Source organism: Sceloporus undulatus, chromosome 6 (assembly GCF_019175285.1).
Source record: "Sceloporus undulatus isolate JIND9_A2432 ecotype Alabama chromosome 6, SceUnd_v1.1, whole genome shotgun sequence".
Taxonomy (NCBI): Eukaryota; Metazoa; Chordata; class Lepidosauria; order Squamata; family Phrynosomatidae; genus Sceloporus; species Sceloporus undulatus.
The window spans coordinates 9,531,940-9,556,711 of NC_056527.1; the positions used below are offsets into that span (position 1 = coordinate 9,531,940).

At 39.9% G+C, this 24,772-nt stretch overlaps 1 protein-coding gene across 2 annotated transcripts; it reads left to right on the forward strand.

Moving 5' to 3' along the window:
- The first annotated feature begins 1,560 nt into the window (after window positions 1-1,560).
- NUB1 (negative regulator of ubiquitin like proteins 1) lies at window positions 1,561-24,145 on the forward strand. Of its 2 annotated transcripts, none has more exons than XM_042475003.1 (15): window positions 1,561-1,861; window positions 7,871-7,988; window positions 8,083-8,250; window positions 10,174-10,232; window positions 11,887-11,957; window positions 12,113-12,307; window positions 13,637-13,725; window positions 13,833-13,939; window positions 15,674-15,860; window positions 18,333-18,440; window positions 18,649-18,801; window positions 19,655-19,801; window positions 20,465-20,536; window positions 21,555-21,747; window positions 23,973-24,145. In XM_042475003.1, the coding sequence occupies exons 2-15, from the start codon at window positions 7,872-7,874 to the stop codon at window positions 24,143-24,145; spliced, it is 1,839 nt and encodes a 612-aa protein (XP_042330937.1). In that variant the 5' UTR covers window positions 1,561-1,861; window position 7,871. The 2 variants fall into 2 exon arrangements, with proteins under 2 accessions (XP_042330937.1, XP_042330936.1); XM_042475002.1 differs by having other exon boundaries at window positions 1,565-1,861; window positions 20,444-20,536.
- The last annotated feature ends 627 nt before the right edge of the window (window positions 24,146-24,772 follow it).

Here is a 24,772-nt window from a genome sequence, read left to right on the forward strand (position 1 = left end):
CCTTCACCAGCTACTGCCCAATTGCCAGCCGGCCAGACCCAGAAAGAACTGGGTGGCACTGGGTGAGTGACTGACCAGGTGGTGTCGTGGTAATGATGGTGGTAATGGTCTGCTTGCCCTCCTTCCATCTTTCCCCGTCTCATTCATTCATCTGGCTGCCAGCTGCTGAGAGATGCCAGGGGTGCCACTGGGCAAGTGAGGCAGCAGGATAAGACAGAAGGGGCATGCACTCCTCCTCATCCTCTTCCATTGCCTTGGGTGCCTCCTCACAGAGAGAGCAGGGAAGAAGGAGTGGGCACAGCAGTAGCAACAGGGGTGCAACTGGATGTCACCCCTCTTCTGGGCTGTCACCTGGTGTGTTCTGTACCCTGCCAATGACTGCCATTGAAATAACCCAGTTTGAGACCGCTTTAACTGCTGTGGCTCAATGCTAGGGAATTCTGGGAACTGTAGTGTTTGTGAGACACACAGCCTTCTCTGCCAGAGAGCTCTGGTGCCATAATACATAAACTACAGTTCCTAGGGTTCCCTAGCACTGGACCAAGGACCCTCCTATTCAGGTTCAAGCGGTCTCAAACTGGATTATTTCTGCAGTGTGTTTTGGATCTTGGTCAGCCTGTTAATAATAATGATAATGATGCTGATGATAATAATGACAGTGATGATGATAATGATGATAGAATAATAATGATTGATAATATTAAGGTTAATAATAATAATAATAAAAATGATGCTAATGATAGTAATAATGATAATGACAATAATGATGATGACAGTAATGATGATAAAATAATAGTAATAATAATAATAAATGATGATATTAATAATGATGATGGTAATAATAATATTAATGATGATAATAATAATAATAATGGTAATAAAATGGTAATAATGAATAATGATGATGTGGTAATATTAATATTAATAATATGATTATAATAACAATTACGATAATAAAATGATAATGATATCAATAATGATAATGATGATAAAATGGTAATGATGAATAATGAGGGTAATAATATTAACATTAATGATATGATTATAATAATGATGATAATAATAATGATAATGATGACAATGATAAAATGTTAATATTAATAATGATAATGATGAAAAAATGGCAATAATAATGAATAATGGTGATGGTAATAATATTCATATTAATGGTATAAAGATGGTAATAACGATGATGACGATGATAAAATAATAATGATTATTATTATTATTATTATTAATTATGATGATGATAATAATAATAATACTGACGAGCAGCTCTGTTAGCCTTTTGGCTGTAGAGAGGGGTATAAATAAATAAATAAATAATATTATTATTAATGATCATGATGGTAATAATAATAATAATAATATTGATGATAAAAAAGACAATAATAATAATAAAGATAATGTTGATGGTAAAATAATGATAGCAGTGATTGTGGTGACGATGATGGCGATGGTGAAGCGAGCGTTCTCCTGCTGCTCCCTCAGAGCCAGAAGGCGAAGGCTGCCCTAGGCTTTGACGCCACAAAGGGAAGGAGGACGAAGATGGCGGACGGGGCCCCGTGGTCACGTGACGCCCAAGGCCTCTCCTCCTCCTCGACGCCGCCGCTCTCTCCCTGTTTTTGCTTTCGCTTCTGAGGCGGCGAAGGAGGGACCGGGGGGGCCTTGTCTTCCCCTCCTGGTTTACTATTTTTATTTCATTCTTTTATTATTTCTCTTCAGGCGAGAAGGGCGGGGGGAGGGGTTATAGAGAATAAACGTCAAAACGTCGACTCGCGGGTCTTGCTTTCAGACGTTCCCCACAGAGAGAGAGAGAGAGAGAGAGACACGTGTACACGCCTCTGGACTAGCGCGCCAGGTGAGTGAGAGAGAGACACAGCTTCGCCTTCGCAAGGCCCTCGCCTTCCTTGGCATCGCTTCTGGGGTTGGGTTCTGTTTTGGGGATAGAGTCTCTTCTGAATAACCCCCCCCCCAAAAAAGTCCTCATTGATGGCTCTAGGTAGCCCCAAAATGGTGGCCTTACTAGGGTTGTCATCCTTGGGCAGGTCACACTCTCTCAGCCTCAGAGGATGGCAGTGGCAACTGAGGCAGCCATCATCATTATTATTATTATCATCATTAATATCATCATCATTACCATTATCCTTAAGCTTTTCAGTGACCCACAACCTCTTCTTGTTGTTCTGTGCCCTCACACAATAATAATAATAATAATAATAATAATAATAATAATAACAACCCTCACTGAGGGTTTGCTTATTGCCATTCTCTGAGGCTGAGAGAGTGTGACTTTCCTATCCCAACGGTGGGTTGACATGGCTGAGCCAGGACTCGAACCCTGGCCTCAAGGAAACCAGTACTGTGGGGAAACCACTAGGCCAAGGGACCCAGGTGCAAAACACACTGCATGAAATAACACAGTTTGAGACTGCTTTAACTGCCCTGGCTAAATGCTAGGGAATCCTGGGAACTGTAGTTTGTTGTGGCACCAGAGTCTCTGACAGAGGAGGCTAAATGTTGTCGCACAAAACTATATAGTTCGCAGGATTCCCTAACACTGAGCCAGGGCAGTTAAAGCGGTCTCAAACTGGATTATTTCCGCAGTGTGTTCTGGACCGTATACTTGGGGTGCATCCACACTGCAGAAATAATCTGGTTTGGCACCACTTTAACTGCCATGCTATGGAATTCTGGGAGATGTTCAGGAACTGAACAAAAAACTGGAAAGCATGTATTCACACTAAAAGAGAAAAGGAGACAAAGGTCCAAAACCCAGTGCAGAAATGGCCCAGTCTGAGACAGCTTTCACTGCCCTGCCTCTTCTCTCGGACTCTCTAGGTCAGTGGTCCCCAAACTGTGCCCTTTAAGAGATTTTGGACTTCAGCTCCCAGAAGCCTCAGCCGTGTTGGCCAGTAGTCAAGGATTCTGGGAGTCAAAGTCCAAAATCCCTTAAAGAGCTCAGTTTGGGGGCCGCTGCTCTAGGTCCTCCGGGGCAATGCAGTGGTCAAGATCTGCCAAAGGTTGGCCGTGAAATTGCACTGGAGGACCTAGAAATGCCTAGAGAAGTGTTCCCTCCAGGAATCTCTAGGTCCTCCAGCATGACTTTTGGGAGAAATTGACAACAGAGTCGTCTGGAAGACCTAGAGATTCCTAGAGAGAACATAGTCATCAGAGCTCTCAATAATCAAAGCCACAAAAGTCAAAGCCACAGATGTGGAGGGCCAGCTGTTACTCACTGTATTGGCTTTCTCTTCTAAGTTTCCTCATGTATTTAGGGTCTTTATCTTGCACAAAATAGAATCTTTTTCCTTTTGCTTTCGCTTTCCCTCTCTATAGCCATGTCAGTGGTATGTGTTGTATGAACCAAATACTGCTGAAAGCAAAACTAATGAATCTGCCATTTCCCAAGCAGCAGATGGCAATATTAGAAGACCTTTGCCAGATCTTTCAGTCATAAACGAGTCCCTTGAATCTTTAAGAGACTCAGCATATAGATCTTTTTTCTCCTTTAATTTATTCTGCTTTAAAAGATTCCTTCTCTCTTTCCCAGCAACACCAGCTGCTTGGGAATCTCTCCTTCTCCCCCTCGCTGGTGCTTTATGTTTTCCTGCTCTGGCTCAAAGAGAAATGGCAATGGCTCCAAATTTTTTTCTGGGGGGGCATTGAAATCAAAGCTAAGCCACTGACCTTCTGCTTATCCATATGGTGACTGAAAGAGAAAGTCTATGTGAAGGAACCAGGAGTTGCTTTTCTCTGGCTTCCTACTTGCATCACAACTCCAGAAATACCACAATACTGTATTGGTGGGTTTTCATTGGCTACATCTGTAAAACCTGGCAGCAGCGCCGGCTGTGCTGGGATCATTGGCAGATACTTAAATGTGGCAAACACAGTGAGATGGCAAGACGAAGCAGCGACAGCTGCAGTCTTTAGCCACTTCCTCTGTGGAGTGGGGCATTTTCCGAGAAAGAGATTGCTGTCTTTGACACTTGTGTTTTCATCTTATTCATGCCAATTTACTAACAGGGCCTTTAATAGAAGCAAGTTGGTCTGTAGACTTTTGTAGGTCTTTGGAAATCTTCAGATTGCTTGCACATCAGACTACTGCTAACTTTGTAAGAGCAGGTTGGACCTTGTTGTGTGCCTTCAAGTTCTGACTTATAGCGACCCTAAAGCAAACCTATAAAGGGATTTCCTTGGCAAGAATTGTTCAGAGGAGGTTTGCCATGGTCATCTTTTGAGGCTGAGAGTATGACTTGCCCAAGTGGGTTTAACATGGCTGAGCCAGTTTTTGAACTCTGGTCTCCATAGTTGTAGTCCAGCACTCAAACCACTACGCCATCCTGGCTTCAGTGTTTATTTGGCTATATTCTTAGCCTTGCCTACATGGGTTATTTAGTCTGAATTCCCCCTGGGTTCACTGCATCATTTTTACATGACACAGGGCCAAAACCCCAAGTTGGGCACAGACTATCTTCATGGTGTGCATACCCAATTTGGCCTTTCTTCCCCTTAACCCACTTTTAAAAAGCTTACCTTTTGTTGTGGGTTCCCCCATCGCCAGTTACTGGCTCTCTTCTCAGCAAGTCGCTCTAAGGGCAAAACAAGTTGGCCAGCGTTGAAACATGGCTGGGCATCTCGTTGTGACCTTAACAGTGGCACTGGGTGACTAAAAGGGATGGTTTGGAAATGCAAGTGCTACTACTTAGAGAGCACAAATATTCAAGGACCACAGTACTCCGGGGATAGTATTTTGTCCAGCGAAGACAAGCCCGTAATTATATTTTAATCTTCATTTTCTTCAACAACTTCAAGATGACATACATTTCTCTCTATTCCCAAAAAAATGCTGCCAGGGAGATCAGGCTGAGAAAAAATGACTGGCTGAAGGTCACTTAGGGCCAAAACCGATGGCCCTAAAGGGGCGGCTTGATGCCATCCCTTTGAATGCTGGGGTTGGAGCCACAGCAACTGCATGCCACACCTTCAACCTGGCTGTTTGCTGGCGCAAAAAGAAGTGGGGGAAAAGCCACTTTTCTGCCGCAGCTCTGCGGTGCTCTTACAGCGTGCAGTGTCTAAATGCCAGGCCACTGGTGTGCTGCAAAGCTGCCCTCCATGTGAGCGGGTGGCTTCACCGGTTTCTTGCCGGCTTGAGGGCAAGCGGCGCCTAAACAACATGCCCCCAAGCCACCAAGAAGCCGCCACAAAGGGGCTGTCTGTTTCGTCCCTTAATGAGTCTCATGGCTGAGTTGGGACTCGAACCTGGATCCCCTAAATCTCAGTCCATTACTATTTCTCCAGCTATGTACAACCCTGCTAAGATTTATAACAACAACATTTATTTATAACACCTTTTCCACCAAAGGGCAGCACATCAGAACATATACTACAATAAAAAATGAATGATAAAACACTACACTATAAAATGCTGGAGTACTAAAATAATATACTAATATGCTAAAAACAAACAAAATCCTCATCAGTCGCTTCCCAAGTTTATTAGATTTGTGGGGAAAATACAGTAACCTGTTGTTTTGGTAAAGAGATGGAGCTGTGTTTGAGCCAACATCCATTGAATGAGCATTTTATCTGTGAATTGAGATTTACAAGTACTGTACATACATTAGACTCTTGAAGCGATTGTCAGCATGTGATTTTAACCTGTCAGTGGCTTCTTATAAAAATTGGTTTACATGAGGGAAACAGTTATATGAGCAAATAAAAACATCATGATAAATCATTAGCAAACATCTGTTCCAAATTTATTGATGCCTTCTTAGTCAGCTTCAGCAGGATGTTTTTGTTTGTTGCTTGCTTGTATAATGTTCTTTACAACTTCAATTTCATTTTTATTTTGTGTTAAAATATACATTTGCTGGCAGCCTGGAATTTAAATTTTATTGATATCAGAAACATAAGGCATCATAATTTAATATTATTATAAAAACAAGCCAAAGATTGAACAAAATTTCACACCCATTACTCCCAAGGACTTATAAGAGGGCCAAGAGTCACTTTTAGGTTTAGAGATAAAGCCACTGTGAAAGAGGTATAATCTTCTACGAATGTACAAGCCAATCTCCAAATCAAGTTCAGAGGAGACGTATTCCTTTTGTTTGTACACAATAGTACATAATTAGGTGGAAATAATTAATGGCAGAATCCTGACACTAGTTTCTCTTAGGGAGTTTTTCCATATAGTATTTTAAAAACTGGTTCCACTTTGTAAAGTCAGGAAAGGCCTTTTTGTTTAGGCAAGCCTTTGGCTCTTATCTCATGTGGCAGAAGAGCCTTTTTAATGGAGTGTGCTGTGCTCTTTTAGATATTTCATATATCACTATATTTAAATTATATTTTAAACTGTATTAACTTTGAGGTTTCAAAAAGGGTTGTTAATTTAATTTTTTTCTATGAATATTTTAGCTGTACTTTGTTTTAATTTGTTGTAAGCCACTTTGGGTCCTGTGCTGGAGAAATGTAGGATGTTTTTGTGGGTTTTTCGGGCTCTGTGGCCATGTTCTAGAAGAGTTTATTCCTGACGTTTCGCCAGCATCTGTGGCTGGCATTTTCAGAGAATGCTTGCCTGGAAGAAAGTGGGTGTGGGCCCAAACAGACAGGCCAAAATAAAGCTGTTTCGGGTCACTTTGGAGGTATGCTGTTTAAATGACACACACATCTTAAGAGGCCAGAAACTGTGCCAAAGCTGCGCTCCAGTCCTTAGGACTGGAGCATGGCTTTGGCGCGGCTTCTGGCCTCTTAGGATGCCTGCATCATTTTAAAAGCATACCTCCAAAGTGACCGGAAGCAGCTTTATTTTGGCCTGTCTGTTTGGGCCCTGGTTGACCCCCGGTGAGGAGGAATGATTCCCATGTTAATCTGCGTATTGTTCTGTTGTTGATGGCCGGCCATGAAAGCCTTTGACTTCACAAAACCAGGATGTATACAAAAAATAACTTTATACAGTAATTTAATGAAATTTATGTATTAAAATAGCTTTATAACAGACAAAATTTATAATAATAATAATAATAATAATAATAATAATAATAATTATTATTATTATTATTATTATTATATCCCGCCTCTCTACAAAATGCAATTGGGGCGGTTCTTATTTGCTACTTCCGCACTTAATGGCAACATGGGAGGCTGTTTTAGTTGAAATCAGACCTTTACTCCATCTAGCCTGGTATTGTCTGTGTCTGCTGTCTCTGCCTACTCACCTGAAGCTCTGGGAGAAAAATGTTTATTTGACCACACCTGGATGCTTCCAGGAACAGGGTTTGGTAATAAATGGGATGTAACATTTCCACCAAGTTTAATATGTCCCCAGATGCCTGAAAATGAAACCTGAAGCAGAGCAGAGGCCAGTTAGGTGGGGAACAGAGGTATGAAGGCCCAGAAAAGAATGGGGTGGGTTCCCATTTTTTCCAAGGAAAAAAAACAAAAGCAAAATTCTTGGGGGTTTTCCCCCAGGAAAAAAAACTTTTTTCTCTCCCCCCCCCCCAAAGGCCTTCACATTTCTAATGGAAGGGGGCTTTTTTAGACCTAATGCAGCTCTGGTAGGATCCTGGAAACCTAAAATTAATCCTTCAGCCTTCGCCAGTTATTTGCCTTGATCTACATTGAGCAGCAGTGGCTCACCAGCCTGGAGATTTTGAGGATTCAACCTGAGACTTTCTGCCCCAAAGGCACTAAGCTGTGGCCATTCCCCGGATAGTGAAGAAGCAACATCTTTAATTAGCATGTTCCTTTTGGGATCTGAAAAAGTAGAGCATACATTTTGATTTTGCCAACAGTATTACACTTCACGTTGTTGTAATGATGTCCAGAGAACTAAACGTTTTATTTTTGTTTTCTATGCTAGGATGGCACAGGACAAATATCTTTCAGCAAAGCTGAAAATGTATTTACGAGAAGACAAAGTTCAGCTGTGGAAACCTCCTTATACAAATAGTAATAAAGAGGCTGGTGAGGAATTAAAGGCAAGTACTCTGTGGCTGCCATATTGTGGCTGCTTTCACTTCATGCATATTTACTGCTTTCATGCTCTTAACAAATGCATTTTTATTTTCCTAGAATCTCGCAGTGCAGTATTCAGCCAGACTAAATTATAATGACAATGAAATAGCAGCCCTTCTGGAAGAAATACGCTGCAAAGCAGTTGAGCGGGGAACAGGAAATGAAGCCTACAAGACAACGGGAATCGCAACGCTTGAAGTAGCCTTGCCTGCGAGGTTGGGTAAAGTAAGCAATTGTTTAATGTTACCTAAAGAAGCATATTTTAAAATGGGCAGTAATGGCTGTGGGAATCTAATCAATAATAACATTTCATGTGTATAAAAGAGGCAGAAAAGCTGACTGAAAAAAACCCATTCTCAGTTTTATTTATGGAAGGGGTGGTGGGAGAAGGATCCATTGAAGTTGACTTCTTTCATTTATCTTGAGAGTTCAGTGGAGGTGAATTCACAGTGGGAAAAGATAAAGCAGTGTGTACTCTATTTAACCCTCCTATGCTTGTAAAAAGCAGTTTACTAATTTGAGTTCAAATACCACACACACACACACTAAGTCATTGTTTAGATAGAATAAAAGCAATCCAGTGTATCTGTCATGGACTTCAGTCTTATGTTAAAAAATGGTGACCCCCCCCCCATAAATTCTTTAGTTATATAATTTCCCTTTCATCTTAGAACCTCTGGTATCAGTGAATTGAAATAGTCACAATATTGAATGATTAACACCTCCTTATTCTAAACTGTGCATCAAAATTAGTGTTGCTTGTATTGTTTAAACTCAATATTTTAGACATGCAGTGTTCCCTTTCCTTCTGACTGATAACCTTTTGACTTCTTAGTGAAGCGCTTTGAAAATAAAACTATTTATGGGAGCAGGGAGGACACCATAAAACAGTCAATCCCCAAACTTCTGGAAGACTTCATGAGCATGAAGTGGCATGAGTCAGAGAGAAAGGTTCTACATCTTTTAACACCCCCCTTTTTTTTGGGGGGGTCACCTTTGTAAAGATCAGGATGTGTTGGTAAAACTAAATACTGCCTGTGAATGGTGCCACCTTGAGGTACATAAGTATTTTTAAAACAGTAGTTAATGAATGATCTTTTTCTTCTTAGAACTGCTCACTAGCAGTGATTTTCATATAAGTAATGGAGATCTAAATCCAAAATTTATCCTCTTCCAATTCTGCTTTATGGACAATTGATTGTAGATAGTGTTGTGTGTAACTAATGTAATATATTTTACTTTATTTTATTTTTATCTTATGCCTTACTCCTAATATGAAACCTAAGGTTGCTTACAGTACAAATTAAAATGGAATACAGTTAGGATTGTTTACTTTATGATTATTTACTTTTGTACTATACATTGTTTTAACAACTGTTAAATAAACAGTCTTTGCTTCCTACTTTACATCCTTTGTTACATGCCCCTAAGTTTTACCCTTTTTTTATCCACAAGTCATAATCCATAATTTTGGCCCCCAAACCTGCCTTCAACTTACGCGTGAAGTCGACTTATAGTCAAATATATACGATAATATTATAGGCCCTGTCCATCTGATCCTTTGTGCCATGTCCAGCAAATAATAAAGCATAGGGCTAGAAATATACTTCTACAATCAGAACAACTGCATGAACTCAAACTAATGTTGCTTCTTGTTTGTAGAGGTAATTCAGCTTCCATATTGTGCTTGAGTGGCAGCAGTACCATTCAGAGTAAATTGAGCAATGAGCAAATTTCTCCAGTTTTATTATTGTTCCATAGACTTGCTTGCCCCCACATTTTACCAACATCTGCCTTCTGATATGAAGAATTTCTAAAATTAATTCCAGAATTGGTTCATATGCAATTTGCTCTATGTTTTGTTTCTTTTCTTTCTCATCTTGATGAGATGCATGAATGTTCATGGATCTTGATTAAGTACAATATGCCCAAATGCATTAAGGTTCTGTTTTGCTCTTTATTTATCCATGGTATAAGTGATTATGTGAAGTGATAAACAGAGAAGGAAGAAAAATGGTGAAACAGAGGATGAAATTAAAGGTGTAGCAGATGACATCTTTTCAATGAAGGAGCGATGGATTCTAATATGTAGAACTTAGTTTACACAACTGATGGTAACTTGGAATTTGTATTTCCATACATTTATAGACACGAAAAAATGTCCTAGAGACAAAATTGGTGATCACAGGCAAGGAGCTGAGATCACAGTAAGTAACTACTGTTTGTTTTTTATATTGTGTGTTGGGTCAAGTGTATCTCAGGCATGTGGTGGCTTAGTGGTTAAGATGCCAATTCTGACGAAGGTTGGCAGTTTGAAGCCTGAGTGCTGCATGATGGGTCAGCTCCTGTCACTAGTCCCAGCTTCTGCCAGCCTAGCAGTTTGAAAGCATGCAAATCCAAGTAGATAAATAGTTACCACTTCAGTGGGAAAGTAACAGCGTTCAGTGCAGTCATGCTGGCCACACAACCACCAGACAATCCTTGGACAACGCTGGCTCTTCAGTTTAGTAACGGAGATGAGCACTGCCCCCTACAATTGGTTATGACTAGACATTCATGTCAAGGGACTACCTTTACCTTTTACCTTTAAAGTGTATTTAGTTTAGTAATACTTTTTAACTGAACTCTGGAATTCCCTGGAACTAGTGGTGTCACTAGGGCTGGTGTCATCCAGTGTGGTAACTCCTGGTGTCACCCTGCCATTGACCTCCTCCCACACCATTCAGAATCCTTAGTAATGTTTTTTGTACTAATGTATTCATAAATCATTATTCTCATATATCATGGAATCTAATAGTAATAGTTGTGACATAAACAACTGGCAAAATTAAAGTTATCTTTAAATTACAATATCAGAGCACAGAATATATTTACATATACATAGTTTCACGTGATTAAAGTGAAATTTGGTAAAATGTGATGCTTTTAAAGAATTTTTTAAACTAAAAATTTACATGTTTTTTAAAATTTAAATTAAATTTTGAAATGTAATTTTTTTAAGTAGGAAAAGCAACTTCACAAAACAATCTCTGACATCTTTAACATTGTCTTCAAATTTATCCCTGAGTTATACCTACTAAACATAACTAGTTGTATAAAATTAACGGACAGAAGTAAATACAGCTCTCAAAACTCTATATATGGTTTCTGTGGCAAGAGTTATGCTTGCCCCAAAGTGGAAAACGCATGACAACGCTTTCCATAGATAATTGGCTACTAAAAATGATAGATAGACCTGGGGCCTCTCCTTTTTCCTCACCTGACTCACCCCATCTCATCAGCTTATTAAAGAGATACAGACAAATGCCATAACCTGTTGGTGTCAAATTACAGATGTCTGAGGAGCAGTGGTGTCACTTCTCCAGGGTGTCACCTAGTGCAGTTTGCAAACCCCACACACACACACACACACACCTCGTAAGTGATGCCACTGCCTGGAACAGTGTATTTTGCAACCATATATATATCGAAAAAGTGCAGCTGTGATTAATTATAAGCAAGTTCCAGTGTATTTATTCTGGTTTATTCTCAACTAAACCTACATAGTATGCAGCTATGATGTGGATGTCAGGAGGAGCAGAGAGGGAACTGTTTTAACAGGTTCCTTCTGTATCATGTTTGGCCTATATAGTTCATGCTTGGAGAATTACTGTTCAAAAATGATATTCCTTGTCTTTAAATGCTATGCGCTACAGTTAGCTTGTAAATAGTGGGTTCTCTTTCCAAGTCATTCTAATAATGATTGTGATAAAATAACATTACTATGTGTAAAAATGATTCTAAAAATATGAAATTTATTTCAGCAACATAGACAGTATGCTCTAAAATTGGGCCTTTAATAACTATTTGTTTGCTCCATAGCATAGCACAGACATATGGACTTGAAGAAAATTGCATCAAAATAATAATAAACAAGAAGCAACTTGATCTAGGTATGTATCTTGTTTTAAAAAATATTAGTTAAACAATTGTACAGCTGCATTCTGGTTTTACATTAGGAATGTATTGTATCTTCATTTTAAACCACAGCTTCCAAATTTTTTCTCTCTAATTTTGTTTGGCATACTAATCTGTCTCCATTTTACAGGAAAGACACTAGAAGAGCAAGGCATAACACACAACGTCAAAGTCATGGTGCTTGAGCTCAAACTGAGTGAAGAAGAAACCAGGAGAAAAGTTCGTGAAGAGGAAATGCAACGTGAGGAAGAGGCTATGAAGAAAAAAGAAATTAATAAAAAGATGCAGAGGACAAAAAGGGGCTTAGAAATACTGGCAGACAGAAGTAAGAAGCTCTTTTCTGAAATGTTGATCATAGCACAACAGTGAAATGCAAGACTAGTGATTGACTAATTTTTTTCATCATATCATAGGTGGAAGATAGGTGGTCTTCAAGTACTATGTCTATCATCTGCTTCTCAGAGTGTGATCTAGTTTTGTTATTTCTACAGCAGACATAACTAGCAAATAAGTCTTGCTTCTTCCCTCATGCTGATTGTGTATATTCATTTTACAGTTTCATCCTACTTTTTAAAAGATTAGTGATCTTTGTAAAACAGTTGAAGAAATGCCCTGAGAACTGAAATGTGGGAGAGTTGTGTTGGTGATGTCACTGATGTTAGCCACTCAGCTTCCTCTATGAAGAACATTCCCTGAGTTCAAACTAAACTATTAGTCTGAACCAAGTTCAGACCAAATCATTCATTGTGGTTTACTTTCAAGTAAGCATGTATAGTAAACCATGCTATATTTTGCCAAATGGAGATTTTAGAGCCCCAGAATTGAAGAAAGGGCACCTGATGTTAATAATGACATTTTCAGACTCTAGGTAACAATACAGTGCACCTGCGTTTTATGCGGGCGCAGCATGTGCGGCTTTCAGCCTATGCTGAAAGCCACACCAAAAGCCCCTTGCGCACCCCGGAAGAAGTAATGTGTCACGTGCATACCACTGCGCCACCTCACACCACATGCGCAAGCCCATTATTTCTAATGGGGCTCCAGCACACACGGAATTCCCCTTACGTGGAGGGATCCGGAACAGATCCCTGCGTAATGGGAGGGCGCACTGTACTTTTTATTTTATTTTTTATTTTTTGGGGGACCTTATAGAACAAGTATGATCCAGGAAACAACTTCATATGCAGAGCAAATCAGGTTGCAATGCAGTGCTTGATTTTTAAAGGGACTTTATCTGATCAGTACAGTGCAGCCTTTTGTCACCAGTTACAAAGTTCTGGTCATTTATGCTATTCAACCACATTCACCTTTGAGTGGAACTCATAGTCCTATAGAGTACTGTGCGATTAGATGAGCCTGTCCATGTTATCTCTGTTTGAGTTCTATCAAGATGAGTTCTATCAAACCTTTGAAGAAATCTAGCCAAGAATATCCTAGAAATCAGAGTCAATTTGAAGGCACATAACAACAACAAAACTGGTTTCTCTTCCTTCTCCTGTAGAAACTTCTGTCTAAACAGAGAACAACCTAGTGAAGTAGGTTGCTGCAGTTCTAATTTTACAGATGCAGTGTCTTGTTTGTATTTAAAGGATTCAAGCAAATGCACAGGAGTGACATTCTTCCTCCTTTTCCTCTCTTGTGTGTTCTGTTGCAGAAGATTCTTCTGACCCAGACAGAGTACCTTACTTGGACATAGCAAACCAGACTGGAAGAACCATAAAAATTCCCCCAGAAGCCAAAAAGGTGAGTCTTTGTTGTAAGGAGGATAGTATAGTTGGGATGCTTTAATTGCAGTTCAATTAATATTAAAGTTTAATATGGTCAAAATCCCCCACCCCTTTGTTTTGCAGGCTCTTTTGTTAGCTATGGGATATCATGAAAAGGGGAGAGCGTTGTTGAAGAAAAAAGAATATGCTATGGCATTGCCATTTCTGTTAGATGCTGATAAACATTTCTGGTAGGAATCTGTTGGGGGGGGGGAGGTTTGTTTTGTTTTTTAACTTCTAATAAAGTTATTGTGCTTTAGATACCAATCCCATTGAGCTGTTACAGCAGGGCAGTAGTTACTGCTACCAGTGTAAAATCAAAACAGCTGCAATATCCAATCTGCCCATTTCAGGGCAGATAATAAAAAATATGCCACAGGAGGCCTCACCGTGCTCTTAGTGTGGACAGCATCACCACTGCAGGAAGTTACAGAAAGTGGTGAGATACTGCTCCCCGCCACAGTGCCTCTAACACAGGGGTTCCCAACCTTTTTGACTCACTGAGCCCCTAAGGGGCTTACCCTATGTCTTACAAGTTAATGGTGTTTAGGAGTATACAGTATATACAACTACCAATATATTCTTATTCTTTAATTTAATAATAATAATAATTTATTTCTATTTCCCGCCTCTCCCAATGGATTTTATTCAATTTTTATTTCTTTCATTTTCCTGGCTGTGCTAAGGGCTCCTCAGAACACAGGTTGGGAACCGCTGTCTAACACATGAGGCCTAAAATGACATGCAGCCAGCATACAGCTCCTGGTAGACTTTGGGCAGCCTGACATGAAGGGATCAGGATAACACAATCACACTTTAAGTCTCCCTGGTGCAATCCTTTAAACGCAGAAAGGAAAGTGAGAGTTTGGCCACCAGTAGCAATGATTGTCACTCCTTGCCTGCATATATGGATTAGTTTATTGAGTTTACACCGTGTCCTCTGATGAGGTGACATGATGGTGGTTGTCAACGGGATTGAGAATCTTGTACACTGGTACCCCGGGATACGAACGCGCCGCGATACGAAATTTCCGGGTTACGAAAAAAAAATTAATTAATTATTTCCGGGTTACGAAGGTTTACCCGGGTTGTGAAAAAACGCTGGCGCTTTTTAAAATGGAGCCGCGGCGGAGCCGCGGCTTTTCCCCATTAGCGCCTATGGGGATTCGGCTAACGAAAGACTTCCGGGTTACGAAAATGGCGGCGGAACGAATTAATTTCGTAACCCGGGGGACGAGTGTATTTTTATTTTTTGCCACTTTTCCCATTGAAGTCAGTGGGAAATTCCCTCAGCTGGATTTGAGGCAGATGTAATATTATACCATTGGTATAACAACAGGTTTATCTGTGGAGTGAAGGGCTAGAGAATCTGGCATGAATGTCCTCCTCTCTAATGCTTTTTATCTGCTGCCTACTGCTTTGCCGATTCATCTTATTTCATTGATGTATTTTTGCCATTGGAAGACAGTTTCCAACTTTGCAACTGATAGTCTGAAAATCTTCAGTGTCAACTTGTGCATTCCTAGTCACTAACTTTCTAGAGGTTCAGTGAAAATAAATACAGTGGTCCCTCGGGTTACGAAATTAATTCGTTCCGCGGCTAATTTCGTAACCCGAAAAACCTTCGTAACCCGAATTGCCATAGGCGCTAATGGGAAAAAAAGCCGCGGCTCTGCCGCGGCTCCATTTAAACAGCACCAGGGTTTTTTCGTAACCCGAAAAAACCTTCGTAACCCGAAACAATAAATCCCTATGGGATTTATTCGTATCCCGAAAAATTCGTAACCTGGGTAATTCGTATCCCGAGGTACCACTGTAACTTGCTGCAGTGCATATTTATAGAATGAATGAATCCTACCGATGGCTAGGCATGTTTGCAATGCATTGTGCAATATTTTTGCTTTGTTTTTCTTGCTGCTTTTCAGTGAATGTGGTTCAGATCTCCTGACCACAGTTGATAATTATGCAGTTCTACAGCTGGACATAGTCTGGTGCTACTTCCACTTAGGACAGCTGGATTGCCTTGATGACGCTGAGAAAAAGCTTCTTGCAGCCCACGATTGCTTCAGAAGGTGTTATGGAGAGAACCATGAAAGGCTGGTCACTATAAAAGTAAGCCAAGGAGTGTGTGTTTCTGTTTTTAACAAGTGTCCTTGTCATTTAGAACTTTAGAATCCTGCCATTCAGAAAGTAGCTAGTTGTCCCTGCTGCTGAGGACAGCTTCTTGCTCTTTTGGAATTAAATATGTGAATATACAACTTTAGAAGGGTAGTACTTACATAGAAGATGCATGGATTCCAGTACTAATGCTATAAATCAGTGATTCCCTAACTCTGGCATCCCAGATGTTTTGGACTTCAGCTCCCAGAATCCCAGACCAGTAGCCAAGGTGACTGAGGCTTCTGGGTGCTGAAGTCCAAAACACCTGGAGGACCAGAGTTTGGGAATCACTACTATAAATTCACCTGCATCTGTGAAACAGATTATTGGATTCTCCTTCTGACATCACATTAATACAACACAGGCGCAGCTCTAGAAATCTCAGTTAAACATCTGCAAAGACTTGAGGAAAATTAAAACATAGGGCAGGGATCCAGGCATTGGATAACCGGCCTGCTGTGCAGCAGCATGACCCAGTCTACATGTTGGGATAACATTGAAGATAGCAGTAGTTTCTTTGGTGCACTGCAGCATGAATACAGTATGTTCCCATGATCTTGATGTGTAATATGTATGCCATACCCTGAGCTAGTCTGGGGCTTGGAAGCAACACTTTCAGGATTCTTTAAAGGAAGATCCTTTAGGATCCTTCAAAGGGGGTTCAGGATCCTTTAAAGAGAGGGCAAAGTTCTTTGGAGGAGGGTTATCTCTTTGTCCCCCCATTATATGTGTGTTTGGTGAGGGAAAGGGAGAGGGCCTGCTCAGTGGCTGCTCCTAGCCTAGAATTCCCTCCTGGGGAGGTTCAGTTGGCTCATTCTTTGCTCTCTTTCCAGCAGCAAGCAAATATCTTTTTATTTAGGCAGGCATTTGCTTTTTAACTTTTTGCACCATACAAGGGTTTTTAAAGGGGCATGTCATGCTTTTATCCTTTTTCCTATGTTTTAATTAAAAAAAACTTGTTGAAATCTGATATTTTTAGTAGAATTGTTTATTCAATGGTTTTAAAACTTTTTTTATCAGGTAGGTTTTAGCTTTGTTTGGATTTGTTGTATGCTGCCCCTGGATCCTGAATTGGAAGAAGGGCAGGGTGTAAATAAAATAAATATAAAATTCCCACATCAGTGAGCCCAGAAAAAAAAAACACATGTAAAATTCTTTCCCAGCCCTTCAGCTGACAGTTCACCTAAGACCATAGCAAGATAACAAGCACTAAAATTATGTGCCATAATTCCAGACCAGACCATTTGTTTATATCATAGAAGCAGACCAGAAGAAGAAAGTTGCTTTTCAGGTCTGTTCTGATGCCCCATTCCCCCCAAAATGTCCTATTGATAGGCTCCCAGGGGCAGGGTTTGACCTGTAGCATGGTTGGCTGGAGAACCAACCTGTCTCTGTGTGTGAATGAATGAATGAGATTTTATTTATATACCGCCATTCCTTCGATCATGGCGGTTTACAAGATAATAATGAAATACAATACAGCACAGAACAAAAATTACAGATAAAAATTAAACCACGAAAATCCCCCATATTAAACCGTATAATAAAATACATCATTAAAAATCCATCATTCATACCTAATAATTAAAACCAGTTAAAATCAATAAACAATCTAAACAACACGCTATACACAGGAGAAGATGACAATCAGGACATGTGGGGGAAGGCTTGGCGGAATAAGTGAGTCTTGAGATTTTTCTTAAATGACTCCAGGGAGGGGGCTGAGCGGAGCTCGGCCTTGAGGTTTGTACAAACACTGGGAACAGCAGAAAATGACATGATAGTACAGCTGGGCGAAAAGGAGCTTCATGAGGGAACCATGGCACTTTGATAACTTTCCTCCATTTCCATTGCACACTGTGCCCAATATGTGCCCTCAAAGGGGACCTGAAAGAGAAAGAAGTGCAGCATCAGCTGAGGGTGATTTCTGAAAAAGAACACTTTCTTGCAGGTGACATTTTGAGAAAATTGGGCAATGTTACAAATTCTAAATAAAGTAGGCTTGGCAGTATTTCCTTTGCATATCAGATTGCATATCAATTATTGTCCACAAAGTTTAGCTTTTTGGTGTAATACTACTATTTAGGCTCATTTTGTAACCAGAGTCTATTTCAGTGGCCTCTTCCTATCTAGAAAATGCAGGCTACTTTGCTTCACTTCATCAAAGTTTCAAAAGACCAGAGCAGAGTCAGAGTTTGTATGCTGTTCTGTGTGTGTGTGTGTGTGTGTGCGCGCGCGCGCGCCCGCACACACACACACACACCTTACTATTATTTTTGTTCCTTACTCTGGGGGCCCTCTTCTTTCACCCTTATGCATGCAGGCGCATGCAGACTTTGTAAGTTGCACTGCCTTTCAGTAAATAAAAATGCTTTTCTTAGTAATTGCAACTTGATCCATTTGTAAATATTTTCCCCCTTTTAGGGAAGTTCCGGGAGAGAGAAGGCTTTATTTCTAAGGCTTTATTTGCTTCAAGGAATAAGCCATTATCATAATGGCAGAGAAAAAGAAGCTGCTGAACATCTTCAAAGGGTATGTTCCATCATTTTGTATCACAATCACCACCTGAGGCCTATTACAAAAATTGGGAGGTATCCCCAGTGAACACTGCATGACAATCATACTGCATAGTGTTCTCTGTCCTAAGCAGCCTGTAGGCTCCAAATAGTTTTCTTCACGTTTTCTTCACATTGTTCAGTAGAAGTCCTCCTACCCCATGTCCTCATCTTTCTCTTTGCAGGCACATGGTTTGTTCCAAGAGTTGTGCATCGATCCTGACAAGATCAACAGCTTGTTACTTCTGGGATTCTCTGCTCAAGAAGCTCGTCTAGGACTCCGAGCTTGTGATGGGAATGTGGATCATGCTGCTAGTCATATTTCTAACAGGAGAGAGGTATAGTGCCGGGAAGGTTTCATGCTTTACCATAAGGATGAGTTTTGCATTGTGGTGCAGCAAGTAGTGGAATGCAAAGAAAGAATAAATACATTGAGCCATCCACATTTGCTGGGGTTAAGGCACAGGACCCCAAGAAAATGGAAAAAACACAAATAAAAAACTTTTTTTTAACCTCTAGGAATCTCTAGGTCTTCCAGTCCATATGTGGAAGTTGAATTGCACTGGAGCATCTACAAATGTCTACAAAAGTGTTTCCTCTAGGAATCTCTAGATTTTCCAGTGTGACTATGGTCAACTTCCTGCAGAGTCACATTGGAGGTCCTAAAGATTCCTAGAGAGAACATACCAGTTAAATCTGTGAATAATCAAAGCTGCAAAAGTCAAATCTGCAAATGTGGAGGACCAACAGTTCTAGCAATTCTTTGTAAGTTTTACAAAGGTGTTTTTTTTTCCTCATGCACAAAGGTCTGGATTCAGTTCAAGGTGCTGTGGAAGCAGAGTTGTATATGTGGTCCAGTTGTGTATACAGATGCATGTTCTTGGCTGATGCTGTTTGTCCCTGTTCACATGGATGAAATGAGTACTCCTTCAGTTGCACATTTGGTTCTGTGTTCAGTTATGCAGCATGACATAACTGAATACATAATCAAACTTCACCTCACAATCACAATGTAGGATCTTGACCATAGAGTATTTTCACCCAAAAGAGTTGTAGTGAACAAAATGTATTGGAAACCAATGTGTTGGGGGAAAAAATCTGTTAAAGTTGCAAGAGATGCCTAAGTGGACAAATTAATTAGTAAATTGCTTTCTTTTTTATTTATTTTATTTTCTTGTCCTATTGCTACAGGAGAAGGCTCAAATAAGGAGGGAAGAAAGAGCTAAAAGGCGAAAGCGGTTAGAGGATATAAACTCTTTGAAGAGTATGGGTTATTCAGAGCGAGCAGCGAGAGAAGCTCTTCACAAGGCAAAAGGAGACCTTGAACAAGCAGTTAAGGTAAATGCTCTTAATTGTGCTCCAAAAGCCTGCATCCATTGGAAACAAGGTTTATTCCTTTTTTAATTAAAATATTTTTAAAAAATAATATATTCTTATACCTGGTCTTCACTTGACAGATAATAGCATTGCCTCTTCATACTGTTAAACATGTCAGCTCTGAGGTGGTAAATAAGGTTTCTCTACACTTAAATTTGCTCCTATGCTACAGCCTGCAAAGTCTTCCCACAGCTAGACCTGCCAAATAAACTTACTTCAGCCATAAAAGTTTACTCAGCAGATAAGGAGCAGGGAGAGACAAGTTCTGTCTGGCTGTCTCTTTGCTTTTTGGTCCCAAGAGAATAGAAAAATGGATGTTAAAACAAAGAGTAGTGACTGACTAAATAATATTACCTAGTATTTCTAGTTTGAGGTTAGTCAGTGGAATGCACTGGGGCAAAAAATACCCTAATGCCATGTATATGCAGGAAGCGGGGTCACTAAAAATAAGATTTTAATGTGATGGATAAATAGTTCAGTAAAAGCACTGACCCAGTATGTAACAGCTGTGCAAAACAGAAATTCCATGTTGGGGAATGAAAATAAAGCTATCATAATGTTTTATACAGATCTATACATACATGCTATGATTTCTTGTTTTAGCTTATGCTTGACAATCCCCAGTTACTCCTGCCAGATGATGATGATCCAGTGCCTGGGAACCAGTTTCATGTTCTTCAGGAAAGTATTAATCAGGTAAGCCTAGCGTATAAATATATATGGGGGCAAGGTAGGGGAGGGATAATATTTAATTTAAATTATTATATCTGTCAGCTGCCTTGGGTTCCATTCTAGGAGAAAGGCAATATAGAAATGAAATAAATAAATGATATTAAATAAGCCTTTCAGATTCCTGTTTTGGTGCCATGTAAGCATTATTGTTTTCTCCCTTTAAGGCAGACATTGATGACACATGGTCTGCCTGTATTCCCAATGCATGACACTGCAGTGCTACCAAGTTGCTACTAAAAGGCATCCTCCCTCACCATGACCAAACTTGTGGCCTGACAGTATGTGCATTGTCTTCTCATGATGAGCCCAAGCCTTTTGAGCCATTCTTGTGCAGCTGCAAAGCAGAGTGCTACCACCTGCTCTCCAGTTTGCTAGCCCATCCTCATGATACAAACAGGGCTTTGCAGATGTAGAGCAGAACAGCTATTTCTCCATGCAGTAGCCCCATGTCCCTTGCCTACCTTCTCCTCTGCATCATTACCCTCTCCCCTTAAAATGCTGCCATATTTTATTTCTTCACCTTCAATTCCTGTCTGGCACCCATTTTCTCAGGACTCTGTGTTTTGCCTCACCTACTTTGCTGACTTAACCCATGTGTGCTTAGCGATTCATTACTTCCACATTCACTGAGGAATGTCTCATGATCGCTTCATACAAGAATCCATTTTGCTTTGCCAGAGACCGAACTAAGTCTGGGCAGTTACTGTGTGCCAATGTGATAGCCTTAATATTTTAAGATGTATACCTGGAGGCATGTTTAGACTGTCCAAGGTGGATGTGAGGAAACTCACTTTTGAATTCCTGTGCAGTTGTAAATCTCTGTCAGAGGTTGGTTGGCAATCTCTCTCTTTCTGCCGACCAAACCTAGTTCATGGAACTTTTTAGAGATGAAATTACCACCTTGGAGCTCTTTGGAGAAAGGGGGCATCAAATTTGTGACCGCCTATAATATGTACCTCTTCTTTATATTTGTCTTGTGTAGTTGGTGTATATGGGCTTTAATCCAGAGACAGCAGAACAAGCTCTGAAAGTATTCAAAGGCAACATTCAGCTAGCTGCACAAACACTGGCTCATTATGGGGGATCTCTCCCAGTTGATTTACAGACCTCTTTAGACAGCACCACTCCCTCAGATGAATCCAGTTCATCCAAAGATTCTCCAACTGATTCTGCAGGTAAAAGAGCAATTTGAGCACTATGGTTGTAGTGGGTGGTGACAAAAGGAATCAAGAAGAATTTTCCTTATTGGGGTATTTGTACATTCAGAAGCCTTTTTCTTGAGTTTTTCCCTTCATAAGAATTTGAATAGTCATTTCTTCCCTAATAGCAATCACAGATATTTATCTCTGATGGTATATTGAGGTATGAATCTTTAGTTGTCTTTTCAAAAATATACAGCATTTATTCTCGGGTAGAAAACAGCTCATCAGCAAAATATATATTTTGCCAAAAAGTCTTTCAATATGTTCTCAGTTGAGATTAATGTGTGTGCCATCACAAACACTGTCTAAACCTTTTGGAGCAAGTTCCAAATTTGGAAAGTCTTGATACCATGATGATGGATGGTGTTGAATACTGAAATTAGCAACCCCATGAATACTCAGAGGTGGTTTTGCCAGTACAGATTCCTCACTAGCCTTACAGACAGTTTCATTATCCAGTAAGTGGAGAAAACGCTATTTTGGATTTGATCCTAATCAACAGAGGTGAACTGGGCAATGGGATGGATTGCCTAGCTACTGTAAATGAATTTAAGTCACCAGGGGCAGATGAACTACATCTAAGGCTGCACCCACACTGCAAAAACAATCCAGTTCGACACCATTTTAACTGGCATGGCTGAATGCTATGGAATTCTGGGAACTGTAGTGTGTGGTGGCACCAGAGCTCTCTAAAAACTACAAATCCCAGGATTTCATAGCATTGAGCCATTGCGGTTTAAGTGGTGTCAAACTGGATTATTTCTGCAGTGCCCAAGAGTACTAAAGGAATTTGCAAATGTAATCTCAAGCCACTGCCAAATAACAGAATTCTTGGAGAAAAGGAGATTGCCCAGTGACTGGAGGAGAGCAAATGTTGTCACCATCTTCAAAAAGGGCAAAAAAGATGAAAGCAACTACTGACAAATCTGTTTGATACTGATACGAGAAAAGCTTCTAGAACAGATGATTAAATAGTCGGTCTATATGCACTTAGAAAGCAGTGCCTGTGATTACTAAGAGTCAGCATGAGTTTCACAAAAACAAGTCACAGCAAACTAATCCTATCTTTTTTATGATGTTACAAGCTTGGTAGATCAGGTAGTGCTACGGATGTAATATGTCTTTGATTTCTATAAAACAAAGTCCCCCATGATATTTTTTTACAAGCAAGCTGGTTAACCATGAACTAGATGGTGCCACTGTTAAGTGGATTCATAATTGGTTGACAGACCAAACCAAGAGAGTGCTCACCATGCTTTGTCTTCATCCTGGAGAAAAGTGATTAATGAAGTGACTCAGAGTTCAATACCTGGTATGGTATAGCATATTTATAAATAACAGAATTATGAAATAAAAGGCATACTTATCAAATTTACTGATGAAACAAAATGGGAGCGGAGGAAGAATTAATACCCCAGAGGCCAGGATTCGAAGTCAAAATGAACTTGACAGGTAGGAATACTGAGCCAGAATTAACACAATAAATTTCAGCAGGGATAGATATACCACATCTAGGCAGAAAAAATTAAATTCACAAATATAGGATGGATGACACCTGACTTGAAAGTAGTACGTGTGACAATGACCTAGGAACCTCAGTAGACTGCAGACTAAACTTGAGTCAGTTGTCTGCCCAAAAAAGCCGATGCATCAACAGCAGTGTAGGAATACTATCTCTGGGCACTTCAGTTCAAGGATACTGACAAGCCAGAATATGCCTAAATCAGGGCAGCCAAAACGATCAAAGGTTTGGAAACCTACCCTTTGAGGAGTGACAGTTTAGCTTTGAGAAGAAAAGATTGAATAATGATAACACTATCTTTAAATATCTAAAGCATTTTCGTGTATATGGTAGAGCAATATACCATGTGCTGCTCCACAGATTAGAACACAAACCAATGGATTCAATTTAAAGAAAAGCCATTCCACATAAACATTAGGAAGAACTTCTCTTCTTTTTTGGAGATCTTTAAACAGAGATTGCTTAGGCATCTTTCAGGAGTGCTGTATTGTATTTCTGCATGGCAGGGGATTGGACTAGTTGGCCCTTGTGCTTTCTTCCAGCTCTGATTCCAAGTTTAGTCACAAATTCAGCTGTTGATGCAGAGGTACCATTGGAATAGAATCAGTTTTGTGTTAAATAATGAACATGGGAAGAAGAGTCTGTGTAGTGTACTATATTTCTTACTTATCTCTAGGTACATCTGGAGCCTCAACAGATGAAGACATGGAAGTAGAAGTTGTCAATGAAATCTTAGAGGATATTCCAGAACATGAAGAAGATTATTTGGACTTAACTCTGGAAGAAGAAGAAGTTGTCATCAATGAATACCTCTCATATATACAAAACCTGCAAATACATTCAAAGTAAGCAAGACGTTCAAAGGTTCCAGTCACATTTATCTGGACCAGCTTGGTTTGTGCTCTAGTTCAGATATGATTAGTTGCATGTAAGTCCCACTGTGAAACCAGTGGCTCAGTTTAGTCCTGATGATCTTGATATTAGCCATTTTAGTCTAGACTGGAACCTTGGGCCTGAATACTTGGATTGCAGATATGCCTGACCCTATCTTTTTGCCAGTTGCCTTAAGTTTATTCATTGGTTTGTGTAAAATCTATTGTTATTTAATTGTAATCTAGAGAAACACTGGTGAGTAATGCCAGTTGTAGAACAAAAATATTTACAGACAGATATTTTTATAGAGAGGTTCAATATATATTGGTGTGAATCCACCTATTTAAGTAGCAGATAATAAAAGCCATTTTGCATCTTGTCACATTACCCAGATTGATTTAAAAACTACAAAATGGAAACATAATACCAGTGTTACTTGAATTAGCATTGATGTGTTCGGGTCTTAGAAATATGGACCCAATTGTGTAGAGCTGTCATTTTTTACAAAACTTTTTCCTTTCCATCCTAAGGCCTGTTGTGCATCTATTGTGCATGGACTTGGAACAGCTCCTTTTTTCAGTCTCTGTCTTGCCTAATTCAGTA

Bases quoted from the DNA above. Each gene is read 5' to 3' on its own strand.
- NUB1 (XM_042475002.1), top strand. From the start codon at position 7,872: ATGGCACAGGACAAATATCTTTCAGCAAAGCTGAAAATGTATTTACGA. The intron at 15,861-18,332 runs GTAAGCCAAGGA...TCCCCCTTTTAG, and splicing joins AAAGGCTGGTCACTATAAAA to GGAAGTTCCGGGAGAGAGAA. The intron at 21,748-23,972 runs GTAAAAGAGCAA...ACTTATCTCTAG, and splicing joins TTCTCCAACTGATTCTGCAG to GTACATCTGGAGCCTCAACA.